The sequence below is a fragment of the Protomyctophum parallelum genome (assembly GCF_964188405.1).
Source record: "Protomyctophum parallelum genome assembly, chromosome: 21".
NCBI classification, from domain to species: domain Eukaryota; kingdom Metazoa; phylum Chordata; class Actinopteri; order Myctophiformes; family Myctophidae; genus Protomyctophum; species Protomyctophum parallelum.
Window position 1 is genome coordinate 19,338,866 of NC_139713.1, and position 16,328 is coordinate 19,355,193.

The following is a 16,328-nucleotide window of genomic DNA, read 5'->3' on the forward strand; positions in this document are numbered from 1 at the left end:
CGTAAAGCAAAGAGAGTGAAATGTTTACCTTTGGATTCATGGTGGTCGTTCTCTTACGAGAGACTGTGCGCGATGGTCCCAGGCTTGTTTAGGCACTTTTCTGCATGTTCAGTTCAGTGTGCATCACTTTGTGGTAGATGTCTTTCACAGGCCTCTAATGTTACTGGGTTTGAATTGCACTGTTTGGCTAAAAGCCATGGTTGAACAGGAGTAGTCTGCTTTGTATCTCTGGCATTAAAGGATACTGCTAATTCATATCCTCTCTTTTGCACCGTTGAGTTACAGATAAGTGTCCTCTCTAGTAGTGTCTTGTCTCTGTCCCTGCATGGCTCGGCTGTCAGCTTTGCCTTTGCCAAACATCAAACACTGGTCTCAATATGAGGGGACATCTTACAGTTGAGCATCTGGGAGAGGAGTTGGTGTTGGTGATGATACCTGATGCACACAAATCCAAATCCATACACACACACACACAGGAAGTGTGAGGGGAGAAAAAGACAAGAAAGTAATTTAAGGACACTGTTGCCATCATGTGGTAAAGCATTGCCACTACATTCAGTTTGAGGTTCAAGAACCTTGAAATTCGGCACAAAATGTTGTGGGGCTATAGTCAACTTAAGATGGCTCAGGGGCCACTCCGCAAAATGCCAAAAGTCCAACGGCCGGCAAGCTAACTTTTAATTTATTTAACTGACTACACAACTAGTCTAAAAAAAGAGTGAAAAGCCATATTTTCATCTATAAGGCCTAACCTCAATGAACAAAAACATTGTGATTAATGATGCAAAATTAGTCTTCATTCACAAAATGTGAAGAGAACATAATAATGAACAGATTATCACAGGTGAATAAATAAGTAAGTGGTTAAGGGGCCATATCACTGTCTCTTGGAGAAAACAATACTATACCTACAACCTTGTTCAAAACAATGAAAATAACTAATTATATTTTTATTGGTATGACCATGACGGACCGCAGAATCGCAGATACATTAAGTAGGGGCCGCGGGTTGAGTAGCACTGGCCTAGGGTATTGGGTACATTTAAACATGTAAAGTTATCATACTTGAAACATACTTTTTAACACTAAGTAGACTCATCAAAAAAGTAGGCTAATTTCAAGCTGATGCTGCACTGGATTGAAATATGTACTTGTGGATGGATTATAGCTTTAAATGTAACATGCATGTGTTAGAAGGTCTTAAATATGTTTCATTGGTCCTATACAAGACGATTCAGGTATGTGAAGTCTAACTGTGAAACATTGAATCATTACACATTCATCACAACCATTATTTTTGGCAATATGGCAGCAACTTTCTAGTCTGGAATCCAGACTGATTCGCTACGTTCGTCTTTTTCTCAGTTCGCTACAGTGAGAAAAACACAGAACGCTGAACATAGTAGAAATCAGTCTGGATTCCAGGCTAACAACTTTCAACTTTGGGCAGAGGCTAAAAGAATGCAATTATAACCATAAACCAGAACTATTATAAACATAATAACGATAATGAGAATGATGATAATGATAGTAGTAATAATTATTATAATTCTTATTCTTATTTGTGTTTATTTAGTGTGCATTTATATTTTCTTACTAACTTGCTAATAACTCTCTGTATCTCTCGGTTCTCCTCTTCTCTGAGTTTCAGCAGGACTTGCTCCAGAATGGGAGCCTCCAAGTTGAGGTACTGGGCCACCTGACCAGCAACAGTAGAGCACAAACACAATACTATTACTATCATGCATAATAGACATAGTTTCTTTCACAGAAGGACAAAATAATGCAGCAGGGACGTGCAGAGAGTGGCTGAAATACCGTTACAGGGCACTTTTGGACAAAAAATGCTTGTAGAGAGCTTGTAGATTAGCTATTTTCGGGGTGCAACCCAGCACTCTTTAGCTACAGTAGTGGAGATGTGGCGTACGACATGGATTTCTAAACAAATTTGTTCAGCGCAAAATACTGTGTTCACGTTCAGGAGACTTCCGGGGAAAAAAGCAATTCTCCTGAATGCTGCCTTCCGGCATGGCATGGAAAGGAGTGTGGCATTTGCATTTCTTTCACCATAGTAAATGCTGCATTCGTGGTCTGGAGAGGGCAGTTGTTTTACAGACAGGTAAAAGGGCAGGGGCTGAAGCCCCCTTTGATGTCTATGTGTGCACGTCCCTGTGCACAATAGTTTCTTTCACAGAAGGACAAAATACTGCAGAGTAAGAGAGGATTAACAGCTGTAATAAAACATAAGAGATTTAACCGGGACATTTTGAACATAGTAGACTGGAATAAAATACCAGACAAGAATATAACGGAACAAAATATAGAAAAGAGTAGTGACGGTACCATAAAACGGTTCCATGTTCATGCTGGGGGATGCTTATAGCATCCCACAGCTTTAAGCTCAGCCCTTAAGCTTTTAAGCTTAAAGCTCTTGCGAAGTGTAGAGCAGTGAGCACTTACATCATTGCTGACTTCCTGTTCATCCCTGTCCATCAGAAAGATCTTCATGATGTCATCAGATGGACCGTGGAGAATCCGTTCCCACAGAGGGTGGTCACTGGTACCCAATTTCCTCCTTTCTGGAAAACACAGAGAGAGAGAGAGAGAGAGAGAGAGAGAGAGAGAGAGAGAGAGAGAGAGAGAGAGAGAGAGAGCAAACAGACGCTATCATCACATTCTCCGTCATTATGGCACATATAGAGAGAGAGAGAGATACTGACGTAATATGTGGCAAAATCTGCTTTCCATATGGTGACATCGTGAGGCAATAAGTGGCATGGGACTGAGTAAAGTATTGCGATGCGTTGTGATCTTGTATGTAAAGTAGATTGTCTATTTTCAGTAGCCGATGTATATAGGTTTACAGTGGTGGAACAGATATTGATGTGTGATCATGCAGCCATAGTCGCTTCTTTTGGGCTTGTTTCTAAAAAACTGGCCGCTTGTTTCTCTTGCAAAACCTGGCAACACTGGTGGCAGAGCAGACTATTCAGCTTGTTTTAGGGAGGAGGATACCCCTGCCACGCAGAGTCCTTAAGTCTTTTGTTGTCTTCATGACACTGGCCACCTCTGGTAAAATCACCAAAGTCCTAATTGAAAAGGATCATGCAGATCCCACTCCTTTTAGTGAAATGACCTATCTCAAGAGTGTGACTTAGGCCAAAATAGACACATTGTTTGGCCTAAGTTGCGTGGTTTTGTGACCCCCAAAAATGCCACTAAATTCACCTGAATCAGGTTTAATCCCATTGAATTCTATATAATCAATCATTTTATGTTACATAACTGACAGACAGTTTCTTATTATTCCTGACTTTAGGCCATTTCTTTAAGAAGGTGACGATACAACAGTTTATATTATATACATTTTTGGTGATAAATCAGCAGATAACGTTACTAATAACAACATACCTCCACTCTGGTGAACACAATACAGGGCAAACTCTTGAGGATCATTCTCTATCTGCCAAAGAGTGAGAAGTAAGACAATAACTAAATGAATACTTTGATTGGTTAGTTAAGGCATAATTATTATGACAACTGAAATAATGCTTGTCAGATTCTGGTATTTTAATTACTCATTAGTCTCATTGTTGTGAGGCATACATCTTTCTATTTTTTTTAATATATTTTTTATCCCACGATTTTGTAACCCATTTTTCACCCCTGTGTCAATCATCTAATGTGATCCTGGGCTCTATACACCCTCCACCAACCTAGTCCCCATATATGGGGGACAAGGGGAGAGCAACGGACTTGAACTCATGCTTCCTTCATGCCTGAGTGTCCAAGTTGCTCCTTTACACCTGACAGGGGGGAGTTTCCCTGGTTGGATGTAGCGCGTGGAAGGAACACGTAATTCCAACCAGTTCCTTTCCCCTCCATCAGGCACCCCGGCTGGCCAGGGGGAGGCAGTTTAGTGACCAGGATTACTTCATGTTTTTTGTGAGGGTACCTACCCTAGGGGACACGGGGAGAACATGCAAACTCCACACAGAAGGGCCCTTTCGCCAACCCTGCCTTCGGGTATGGGCACTGATGACACGGAGGAGGAAACACGCCACTAGCACCCACAGCGTCCTGAGCGGGAATCGAACCCAGGACCTTCTAGCTGTGAGGCGACAGCACTACCCACTGTGCCACCGTGCCCCCAGCATACGGTACATCTTTCTAAAGAATATATAGATTATGTATTTTCTTCCCCTGCAAGTCTAATGTGGCTTTACTTTTGCATCTGACGGTAAAGGTGAAAAACCAGTTTACGTGTGTTGGCGATGAGATATTAGTTTTACAGATATCTTCATTAAACACTGTCAACTATGATTTGGTCCAATGATAATCTATTAAATCTAAAACTGGCATCTAGCAGATAAGCTTTACTAGTTGCCTTGCAAATAGATCACTTTGTACAAAGAACCTGATTAGTGATGCCTAGCCTACAGTATGTCATTTGAGAGCCTCAGGCACTTTACACAATATGGTTTTTCAGATCAGCAAAGAATGTTTTTTTTAGGCCTACACCATCATTATGAATCACAGTATGAATTCAGTTTTTAAACTCTCTAAATAATACATAGCGATTTTTCCTTTAACTGTTAAAGGACAAATCTCTATGTATTATTTAGAGAGTTTAACTTAAAAAAAACGTAAAGATTAAGCTTTTTACACACAAACTCAGTAATTCTTTGGCTGGTGCTGCTGAGTGATTGGTCAAACTCGCCTTGAACTTGCTGAGTAGCTGTTCTATCACCTGGTGAGTCGTCATCTTACTGGTGATACGAACCTTCGTGGGCGTACCATAGGATGGAGTGAAGATAGAAGTCTGGAATATAGTGATGACAGACAGACAGACAGACAGACAGACAGACAGACAGACAGACAGACAGACAGACAGACAGACAGACAGACAGACAGACAGACAGACAGACAGACAGACAGACAGACAGACAGACCTTTAAGTATTTAGCAAGATAGAAAGAGGGACAGCACAGAGATAGCAACGAGAAGAACAGACAAAGAAACTTGCGTAGAAAAAAAGGAAGAGAAAAGACTCACTTTATAGTTATAGAAATGTCCGTTGATAGAGAAGCGGTGTTGTCTTTCCCTCTCTCTCTGCGCCGCCGACTTGCCCCGCCCCTTCCTCCTCTTAACCAACGAGGCATCACTCGTACAGCGGAACAAGTTGTACTCCCCATCCAGCTCCGAGGCCTTCGGCCTGTCAAGGCGCAGCGTGGTTGACTCATAAATGACGGGGACTACAGTTGCATGGAGATAAATACATGACATTATTAACATTTTGGCTCCTTGCCCAGTAAGGTATCAGGTATCACGGTCGCCCATAAACCATCCTGCCCCTCAATTTTTTTCCACCGACCGCTCGGTGCCGCGGTTCTTGTATTCTTTATTTTGTTTTACTGAGAATAAGGTTATAAATAAGTTTAGGGTTAGGCATACTGTAGTTTTACTGAGGTTAAGTTTCTGGTTTAAGGACTTCAGTGTTCTGTACCATACAATTGTATGTATAAGTACAGAACAAAGAATGTTTGCTTTCGCCATCTTTGCTGAAGAAGAGTCTGGGCAATTATGTTTTAGTCTTACTAGAATTACTAAACGTTTCTAAATCTTATATTTACATTTAGTCTGGCTTAATCTAGTCACCTCATGAGGTTACTGGAGGTCAACTCCTTAATGTGTGATTACCTTTGAGGGGGGTTTAGGCAGTGTCACTGAGGTTAAGGTTAGGTTTAACCGGTCAAGCATAATTGACTTAGGTTACTTTAGGAATACCAGTATTTGGCGACAAAAATGATAAGTCAACTGCCAATACAGTAACTACTGAACAAATACCTGATGAGTGATTGATCACCACCGTCTCCTGGGCTGTTTCTGCCATCTCATCTATTTGATGCAGGTCAATGTACTCTCCCCAACGTGTCATACCCCTAGAGAGAGAGATAGAGGGGGGGAAAAAAATAAAGGATATACAGAATATAATTCATTATTACAGTAGGTAATTGGGCTAACAGTATGGAAAGTCTTCACGCTGACCTGTTGTGATAGGCAGCAGTATTATTTTAATTCACATTGGCATGCTTCTCAAAATATCCGCAAGGTGCAGCGCCATACTACAGTACATGTACAGTATATGGTCAATGGGTTTCAAACTTGTTGTGCCCAAGTCACACCACATGGAAATAAACATCTCAAGGCGCTCCTGCTTTTCAGTATTGGCCACTCGTGTGGCCCCACATGCGTGGGGCTGCCTCGCGCTTGGCATTTCCAGGAATTCTTTAAGCCAGTTATAGGTTTAAGAGTCCACTGTACGTGCCTTCCTTTCAGCTCGCTGCAGTTCAAAGGAAGTATAAGATTTAATGTGTGTCTCTAGGGCTCAAGGCAAACAAGGCAATACATTAGAAGAGCAGTTTTACTTTATTTTTATGAATCCTACCATACTACTTGAGAACATGTGAAAATCTGCTATCTCTACACAATAATTCAGGTCAAACATCTCTGTGAACCTGCCCTTTAATCTTGTTTGTCCGTTGAGTTGGAACCGGGTGATGAGTCAACCAAAGGTCACAACGATCCGCAGTGGTGTTTTTTTAATACCAGACCATGCAGACCGTAGGTAAACCATGTAAACACATACTGTAGGTAAACCAATGTGTCAGTTTTGAAATAAGTAATTTCTCTTCGGTATTTCAAGTGTGGCTGAAATGATTTCCCTCAGGGTTTACCATATTGTGCCAAAAATATCTTTGACTCTCTTAAGCCCTGTATCTTAAGTGTTGATATGTGAGGGAATGTGTAAACCACAATGAATGTGTGTGCACAAGCACAACAGAAGACAGAATGTGCTGGACACCCACCTCTTGTTTTCGAGAGGGCTGACTGGACTGATGGGGTCAGATGAGGGAAGCACATTGGTGAATGGTAGTGCCTGTTTGTCGTCCTGGATTTTGAGCCTGATGGGCCTCTGCACGCCCCAGGAGATGTTCAGGAAGCCTTCCACCACCACCTCTCCTTCGCTCTGTTGGGGTGCAGGAACACTTTTGCATCAATCAACGACTTGTGGCGTCGGCAAAAAAACGGAAACGCTTTGCCGACGCTACAAGTTGAAGCCGTGCACGAAAACCAGGAAGAGACACCTGCTCTAGGCGTTTCCGCCTCATGACACATATACTGTATGTGCCCTTGGTGTGAGACATGGACAGATCGGCACAGACAGACCAACATACTGTATACGAACAGGGATAGATTGAAACAGGAAGATGATATATTTAATCATCTGCACAGTGGCTGAAAACAAACATTGTAAACATTGCATACCTTTATCTCCTGGAGGTCAGCAGCATTGTTAGTATATTATGCTATGGCTTACGCAGCACCACTGCAGCCATAGCAACCTTCAACATGTGTGTTGCATGGAACAAAGGTGTTTTGTCGTTACAGGAAAAAAGAAAATTCCAACAGTAGAAGTTTGAATTACTGTACAAACATTATGTGATTGTTGTCAACAAATTGGGCAGTGGACTTATTTGTCTTCAAATTGGAAAGAAATTGAAATCTAATGCTTCTGGAATATGCAGATACATGGCAGAGTTTACGTGGCATTTGTATTTTGATTGACTTGACATACGTATGATATCAATATTGACAGTGTGACATCATGCTATTATGGCTAGAGTTCTGCTTGAGAGGGAAATCTATTATGAACTATTGTGAAAACTGTTTAATTAAAAAAGAAAAAATCTGAAAAAAAGAGAAAAAATATTTTGATCACAGGTAATAATTGTGTAGGTGATATTCTGCACCTACTTAACAATATACACTCATCCCAAAGGGAAAACAAATACATTTCTCACACCAAAATCCAATTACAAATAAAGAAAACTAAATAAAACAAAAACTTTTGCCACAATGAGATTATGGTTGGTAGCATCACAGCATGTCATCACTGTCACTGACAAGATTGACAACTTGTCTGATAAATATTATTTTCAATTTGCTGTTGCATCTACTACATTTATTCAGTTCCTAATATTTTGTTTTATTTTTTTGTTAGTTTATCGCAAACTAAAAAGAGAAAAGGATAACTTTCTGGAAGACACGGCAGTGTAAACAAATTACAAGTGTTCATGATGCAAACACCAGGAATTTATTAGCCAGCATGTATGTACAGTATGGCATAATGAATTAAGTAAATAAATGTCATCGTGGGATTCTTTGAATCTACCTGATAATAGCTGAGGTGTAGCTGCGTGTGGTCCTTCAGAAAACAGTTGTAGGTGTTCAGCAGGGACAGGAACTCTCCTCTGAAATACACCAACCATCCATTAGCATGACATAATGCTACACAACTCTGCCTAATGCAACACAACACACCATCCATTACCATTACATAATGCAACACTACACCACACACCCAACCTATGAGCAGAGCATAGTAATGAGACAGACAAAACACAATGCATCATAATGTAATAATAACACGTTAAATATATAGCGTAAGACAACACATAAGTAATGTACTCTAACGCAATTTAACATTGCATTGCAAAAATGTATATGGTGGAAATACAGATCTACAATCACACAACGCGTGATATTTGTGAGATTGTGGTGTATTGTAGATCGGCTATTTTCCATGAAGAGATTTGTCATAGAGGGGAAAAAGGAACAGACCTATACCAAAACCTCAGGGATGTCCAGTCAACAATAGGGTTGAAGTTAAGCTGTGTTATTCAAAGCTATGCTATATTACTGGCACGGTTTTCATTCCAACCCAACTCTACAGTACACCTAGGATTTTACTCATGCTAAATGATTACTGACTGAATGTACTTTGAAGGAAACTTTTGAAAGAAAGAGTCTCTAGATTGGCTATATTTGTCAAATGTTCGCTACGGAACAGACATGCTAGGGGTTCAAGTTGTTGGTGAATGATATACAGAAGGTTGGAAGTGATTGTGTGGAGTGACCCACCTGGACAGAGTTCTCCCATCTCCTGCACGAATCACTGGAAGAACTACTGGATTCATCTCACAGCATTTATCTCTGCAGAGAAAGACAGGACAGCAGAAGTATACATTTACAATGTGTGTTTAAAATATGTGGTGTTGAGAGTTAATATAACATAAATGTGTTAATCTAAAAATACAATTGAGATTGTTGTAATCCTGCATGGAAATGATTTCTATACCAAACTCAGTGAGCTAAAGAGCTTGGTTCTCTTTGACCATCATCGACACTTAGTTAGTTTGGCCTACATATTGTAAAAGATACCAACATTATGAAATGATTAATGATAAATTATACTCAATCATATGCATGGCAGTATCCCATATGTTCATCCATAAGCCGATATACCAAATGGATTCTGTCGTTTACTACACAACGAAATCAACAGACTTACATCCCCCTAATCCTTTTGAACTCTGACATTAACACTGGGGATTTCACTGTGTGGGATAAATAATCTCTGACATAATATGGATAAAGTCACATAATGTGTGACATCTCAGCTTCCCAGTCTAAAGCGTTTAAACAAAACAATGTGTCGTCGAGCAAATGCAACGCTATCGTTATGTGAGGATGTTAGGATGTAATGAATGGAACAAAGCATACATGCACAGCATGTTGTGGAGGGGGATTTGTACAAAGGTTGTTGAGCAGAGCAGTACGCTTTATACCACATGAACCATGTAAGACAGAGGTTCTTCAGCAAAGTTCTCTTTTGTCATGCCCATGCGGATATAGACACATGGAAATAAGATGTTAGAACAAGAACAAACTGTCCAGAGTCCAGACACAGACAGTGTGTGCTGCAATATGGCTCATTTATACTGTGTGATGCACACAGGTGTGTCATCAGCTCAATCAAATTAGTTTGACTCAGGCCAGGTGATGTCGGTGTGAGTTCTTTAAAATCAACCATTTTATGACCTTAGGCTTTAATGACACTGAACATCCTCAGTGCTCATAAGTTGACATACAGTAGAAATGTGTACACTCTCAGCGAGTGTACACATTTCACACTATTTTACAGTACAGTTGAATCAAACACATTAAAGTTTGCTGCCTATAGTTGTTGCCATTTGATCATGTGCACACATATGAAAGTACACATACTGTATTTCTATATGTGACTGCTATAAGAGTTTATGTGTCACCATACATGCCATGTGCATTTCTTTATCCATGTGTACAGTATGTGTTTGTCAACAAAAAGATCAGCCAGTGAAAAATAGAACCTTACCTCTTCTAACATGGCAAATTAGAGCTTTCTTCTTGCGGTCCTCTTTCTCTCCTCTCTTTACTTGATCTTCAGTTCTTTAAATAGCCCCTCACTTGCTTCCCACACTCTCTTGTGGTTTCTAATCTTCCTTTCATTCTCTATTACATAATTTCTTCCTTTCCTGCTCTCTCTCTCAACCTCTCCGTCTACTCTTTAACTTTCTTTTCAAGTTTCTGTTCACTTTCTTCTCTCTCTCTCTCTCTCTCTCTCCCTCTCTCTCTCTCTCTGGATGTGTCCCTCTCCCTCCAAGACATTTAATAGCAGTGCTCCACCCAGTAACCAGTGATGACAGTGTAGGACTGAAGTTACTGAACCATTTGTTTATTTTTTATGGCCGCAGAAAACTACTGCTATATGCCTGTGTGCAGCACAGTGAGTATTGGTACTAGTCTACTCTAGATCCACGTGGCTCTCCCTGTTTTCTACTTTTCACCCTCACTGCCTTCTCTTCCTCCTTCTGTTATTCGTGCACTTCTGAATGTAATGCAACAACACCCTTGAAAAGCTTTTTTGTGTATATCTTGTTGTATCTCTCTTCAATTATCTCTCTCTGTATCTCTCTCTCTCTCTCTCTCTCTCTCTCTGTCCAAGCCTGTTCTTTGCTACCAAAAGAATCTCAGGTATTCCTCCGGCAACTGTCACTCCAACATGCCTACACATCTAGCACCCAACTGGGTGTGACTACATATACCATAAGGATGCATACAAAGAGTAGTTTATGAATGATTATGTGAGAGTGTAAGTGCAATTCCTACATTTTATCACAAGACCCTTTTGACCAGTGTCGCTTAACAAAACAATGTGTTTTCAATGGATTCACTTTCATTTTTGACACTTGTCAAAGGAGACATAAGTGGCTCTCGATCAACCTTTTCTGGATGGGCCCACCCACCTGACCAGTTAACTGTGGACAGATGGGTGGGCTGGGTGCATTTTCAGAGCATGTTTATTTTAATGATCAATCAATCGATTGAAAACTAATTTGACATTATTTTTTTATATAATTTAAATTAAATGGTAGTGTTTTGCCAATTATTTGTGGGCCCATGATTTCCTCAGAACCACAAGTGGGCCTGGGCCGGCGCATTGAGAATCATTGATATAATTAAATTAGAGCTGGGACTCGATTAAAAAAAATTATCTAATTAATCAGAGGCTTTGCGATTAATTAATCTAGATTAATCGCATTTTAATCGCATATCATTATTTGACCCGAGAACAGTGAGAAAGCAATTTTTTCAAATGGATTTTGGTATACTAGTGAATCAATGAATAGTGAATACATAAGTTTAAGCAATAAAACATTGTTTTTGTAGTAATAGGGGTAATAATTCTTTTTTTTTTTTTTTTTTTTTCTTTTTGCGGCTTACGCCTTTTATTGATTTTTTTTTAAAGGGACAGATAGTAGGCTGACAGGAAACGGGAGAGAGATGGGGGGATGACATGCGGTAAAGGCCGTGTCGGGTTCGGGAGTCGAACCCGCGGCACACCGCGACTGGATCACCAGTCCGGTGCCCAGACCGTTACGCTACGGCCTGGGCCGGGGTAATAATTCTTTATTGAATAATTGCACACAACTGTGCTGTAATCCACGCTACCATCGGATAGCCTTTTAAATCCTATTTCCAATCCACGGGGACAAGCAAAGTGATCTCAGCGGCTTCCCCCAGTCTGGTGAACTGTCTGCGGTTTCTGGTGGTGTTATTGTCTGAAGAGGACACGGACACTTGGTGCGCAGGTCCGTCTGAAAACTGTCCAGTGACAACGTTCGGCGGTGAAAAAAATAGTGCGATTAAAATGCGTTAATTATTTTAGTGCATACATTTTTCTGTAGTTAATTAATCGTAATTAATCGCAATTAGTCCCGGCCCTAAATTAAATCAACCCTGCTCCACTGAGAACTCTGGTCCCTGCGACTCTTTTCATGTGATTGAGAACCAGTGATTACACCAGGTCTACAGGGCAGCAGTCTACAGGGCACCTACTCCTTATGACTGCGTTTCCAAGTTTAGCAAGACACCCTAGCATTCCTTTTCTGGGGATGAAGAACAGGTGAAGAGCTCTGTTCGAGCTGCCCTTAACGCACACGACATGTCCGTTAGGTTCTCCAAAGAGACAGCACAACGGGACTACAAATTAAGGAGACTGAGACACAGCTAAGTGGTAATGACCCAGTGGCAGAGACTACAGTATACACAATAGGACTTCAAAGGGAAACAGCTGCACAGCAGCACAGCTGACATCGCTGCCTCCCTCCCTGATAAGCTGAACCATTTTCATGCCCACTTGGAGGTTATTATTACTGTAACACCACCAGTGGCGTACATTTGCTCAAGTACTGTACACCAGTAAGACACCATGATGGCGAGAAGCGACCTCGCCCCCAAAAAGGGGGAGGTCGCTCGCACGCATCTGCCTGGGTGACGGCAGACTTCTGGGCGAGCACTGGCGCTTTGGGATGGGGGGTCAGATCAACATATGGAATGAATTCTGTACTGGAATGTAGAATGTCAGAACAGGTAAGCTCCATATGAGATCTAAGGGTGGCAGTGGGGGCAGTGTCTTGAGTGTACAGGGTTTGATGAGGGCCCAGGTAGGGCCGGGCCTTAATTTTCGGGCTTGTTGAGAACTGCTCTAATAACTTTTGGGCGGGTTTAAATGGACAGGAATCAGTCAAAAGGAAGACAGCGAAGAGGAAGGACTGGTGGGGAGGGATCAACATATGGAATGTCAGAACAGGTCAGCTCCATTTATGGAGATCTAAGGGTTTGGGGTTTGAGGTCAGATGTAGAGTTGCTGGCTGGATATGCAGATCTAGGTGATGATCCAGTCTTCTCCATGTATGGCTATTCAGGGTTTTATGAGGTCAGTGTCGTGATCTTCATATATAAAGACGGCCATATATGGTGGCGTGACGTGTCACGAGGTGTGATGTCACGAGGTGTGACCATATGGACTGGAGGCGTGACAATTTTGAGGTATTTGTACTTTAGTATTCCCAATTTGCAATACCTTTACTTCTACTCCACTACATCACAGATCCAAATATTGTACTACGATTATTTGATAACTTTAGTTAGTTACTTTGTAGATCTTTATTATTATTATTATAAAACACTTCAAACGTATACATTTGCGGCCATTTGAAAATAGCTGACCTACAGTACAAGCTCACAATGCCTCGCGATGTGACGCATTGTGAGCTTGTAAATCTGCTATTTTTAAGCTCCCACCGCCACAAGGTTAGCTCTAGTAGTCTGATAGTAATCATTGCTTTAGTCTTTGTTCATTGAGATGAATCGTGTCATCTCCCCAGCTCATTATTAAACAGAAATGAAATGTTGAGATGGGTCACCATTTTCATCCAATCAGGAGAGAGAACCCATTAATCAGCTTCAAATTCAAAGTGTTCCAATTCAATTCCAATTGATTGTTTTTCATCACATCCAATTTCATGTCATCCCAACCTTAAAATTTATTTTCTGTTTAAAGAGCTGGAGAGACATGGAGACTCATTGAACAAACATCTGTCTACACAACAATGATTACTATCTGAATATTATACAGTAGTGTCCAAAGCCATCAATACGGCCACCAAGCTACGCCTCTATATGTCTGATGTGGATGTGGATGAAGACAGCCAGCATCACTAACAACTTGAATGTATTCTACCGACGATGCCTCAGATGCATCTTGAGGATCTCATGGAGAGACCACAGCACCGATGACTGAGGTGATAAGAAGGGCAGGCAGGGTAGCATCACTGTCTGACATTGTCTCTGACACGAGAAGGAGAAGAATGGCTGGGCACGTACTCCGACTGCCAAGAAAGAGAGACCGGCAAGAGTGGCAATGGAGGGTGGAAAGAGGAAGAGAGGGAGGCCAAAGAAGACATGGAGTCTAGACAGAACAGCCAAGGAAGACCTAAGCGAGATGGGTGTCAACTGGCATACGGAGCAAAAAGGGGGGGGAATCGTCGGCTTTTTAAAAACCAAAACAAAATATCACTTACACTACTTTTAATTCATGACAAGAGCAGAAGCCATCTTATGATGATTCTCCCCAATCAGAAACAGTGCCTGTATGTACAATACAATACAGTATAATCAATCAATCACATTTCCAAGTCAGTTTCACTACTAAAAGGTCTGTGACCTTGTTCTGTCTCTCCGCTTGTAAACCAGACTAATTGTAAGCCATCTGATTTGTCATGCAAGACCCAGCATGTGTCTTCAAGGTGCCCTAAAGCAAATTACATTTGGTGTGTGGTTTTCTTTTTGTGAGCATGCGTCTATGGTGTGTGTGTGTGTGTGTGTGTGTGTGTGTGTGTGTGTTTCTGGGTCTAGCCTGTGTGTATGAACATAAAACATTTTAAGCTAATTCAAGAATATCCAGAACTATACTTTTATGCAAACCCTTTTTGAGTATCATGATAAGCGCTATACTCATTTATTTTCAATTTAATTTAAATTCATATTTTTATTTTTCATGAATGAGGTTGATGATGAAGAAGTACAGTAGGATTGTTGTTGTGGTATTGAATTAATCACAGGGTAAAGGCTAGCCTACAGTCTGTTAGCAGTAGCACTGAAGCACACTTGTATTTGGTTGGCTGACATTACCTTTAGTTTATAATAATAATTTTACATTAATGCTAACTTAGTTAACAGCAAGGCATCATTTCCAACTTGCTAACTTTGCAACCACGCAACAAGATAGCACCATTACTTCAGACGTTATAATCACCTTGAACATATAAACATTGTATAAATTGGACATTTGTATTATATATGAATAAACAGTGATACAACACTGACACACTGGAACAACCTATTATAACCCAACACAGACCTGACTTCGTAGGCTTATATATACACAGTAACTGAGTGAAGGGTGGAGTACAGTGTACTGTATGTACACAGTGACTTACAGCCTGAACTTTATTATATATAATCCATAGCCTGAGGGTGTGAGATTTGTTCAATGATCACGATATAATGCCCAGACTCTCTCTCTCTCTCTCTCTCTCATTTCCCTACCTGTCCACCCCTGACCCTCCCTCCTTCCCTTCTCTCCGTCTCTTCCTCCTCTCCTTTGTTTAGCGGTCTCTCTTTCTTCCTCATGCTCTACCTCGGTTTTATCTCTTTGTTGTTCTCTCTGTCTATAGGCGGGATATCTCTTTCTCTCGCTGCAAGTCTGTTTGATTGCCTTCTCAGTTCTTCTAGATATTTTGATATTACAATCAATGGATATATTACTGCTGGCATCAAGCTTTTGCACGACTTAATTCATTTGATTATTGAACTTCTATTGATACAAATGTGGACTGTGGACATATATATATTTTTACATTAATTTGCTGTTTACGATATAATTCTTATTTTCTTGCGCTTTACAAAAGGCGGTTTGTTTATTATGAGTGTACAGCATGTTGAAAGGTTCTGCATGGATTCTGTAATACACTTTCAACATTCAATACATTATGCAATATTCTGCTCATAATCTTTGCTTGATTCAGTAACATCACCCTGCCTATCCGGGCACTTAGACAGAACAACAAGACAATAAACTTTTCTTTGCCCCGTTTGCAGTCTATGCTATATTAGATTTGTATTGCGTATTTCATGTGATATTTCGTGAATAGAGAAAGCAAGCAGCCCAGGCCGTAGCGTAACGGTCTGGGCACCGGACTGGTGATCCAGTCGCGGTGTGCCGCGGGTTCGACTCCCGGAGCCGACACGGCCTTTACCGCATGTCATCCCCCCATCTCTCTCCCGTTTCCTGTCAGCCTACTGTCTATCTCTTAAAAAATCAATAAAAAGGCGTAAGCCGAAAAAAAAATATCTTAAAAAAAAAAAAAAAAAAAGAGAAAGCAAGCAGTGATGCGTAATTCATTGTGTGAACACACTAAGCCAGCGAGACTTGTTTACTCTGTAACCCTTGTTTGTTTGTTTGGCATCAGGTACGGTCGCCCCTAAAACATCTCGCCCCACGATATTTTCCACCGACCACTCGGTGCTGTGGTTCTTGT

At 40.9% G+C, this 16,328-nt stretch overlaps 1 protein-coding gene across 3 annotated transcripts in view; it reads right to left on the reverse strand.

The window, feature by feature from the left end:
- Positions 1–100: 100 nt before the first annotated feature.
- rassf6 (Ras association domain family member 6) overlaps positions 101–16,328 on the reverse strand; it is a 17,583-nt gene continuing 1,355 nt past the window's right edge. Inside the window, exons 2-12 of one of the 3 annotated variants that reach the window (XM_083793450.1) lie at positions 14,310–14,376; positions 8,986–9,057; positions 8,237–8,315; positions 6,870–7,030; positions 5,848–5,942; positions 5,056–5,255; positions 4,721–4,822; positions 3,412–3,463; positions 2,461–2,579; positions 1,602–1,699; positions 101–435 (exon numbers count right to left, since the gene is read on the reverse strand). In XM_083793450.1, the coding sequence (XP_083649576.1) occupies positions 360–435; positions 1,602–1,699; positions 2,461–2,579; positions 3,412–3,463; positions 4,721–4,822; positions 5,056–5,255; positions 5,848–5,942; positions 6,870–7,030; positions 8,237–8,315; positions 8,986–9,041 (1,038 nt within the window). In that variant the 5' untranslated portion in view covers positions 9,042–9,057; positions 14,310–14,376 and the 3' untranslated portion in view covers positions 101–359. Of the gene's footprint in view, positions 436–1,601; positions 1,700–2,460; positions 2,580–3,411; positions 3,464–4,720; positions 4,823–5,055; positions 5,256–5,847; positions 5,943–6,869; positions 7,031–8,236; positions 8,316–8,985; positions 9,058–10,258; positions 10,484–14,309; positions 14,377–16,328 lie in introns of those variants that run through there. The other 2 variants (XM_083793449.1, XM_083793448.1) reach the window with 2 other exon arrangements.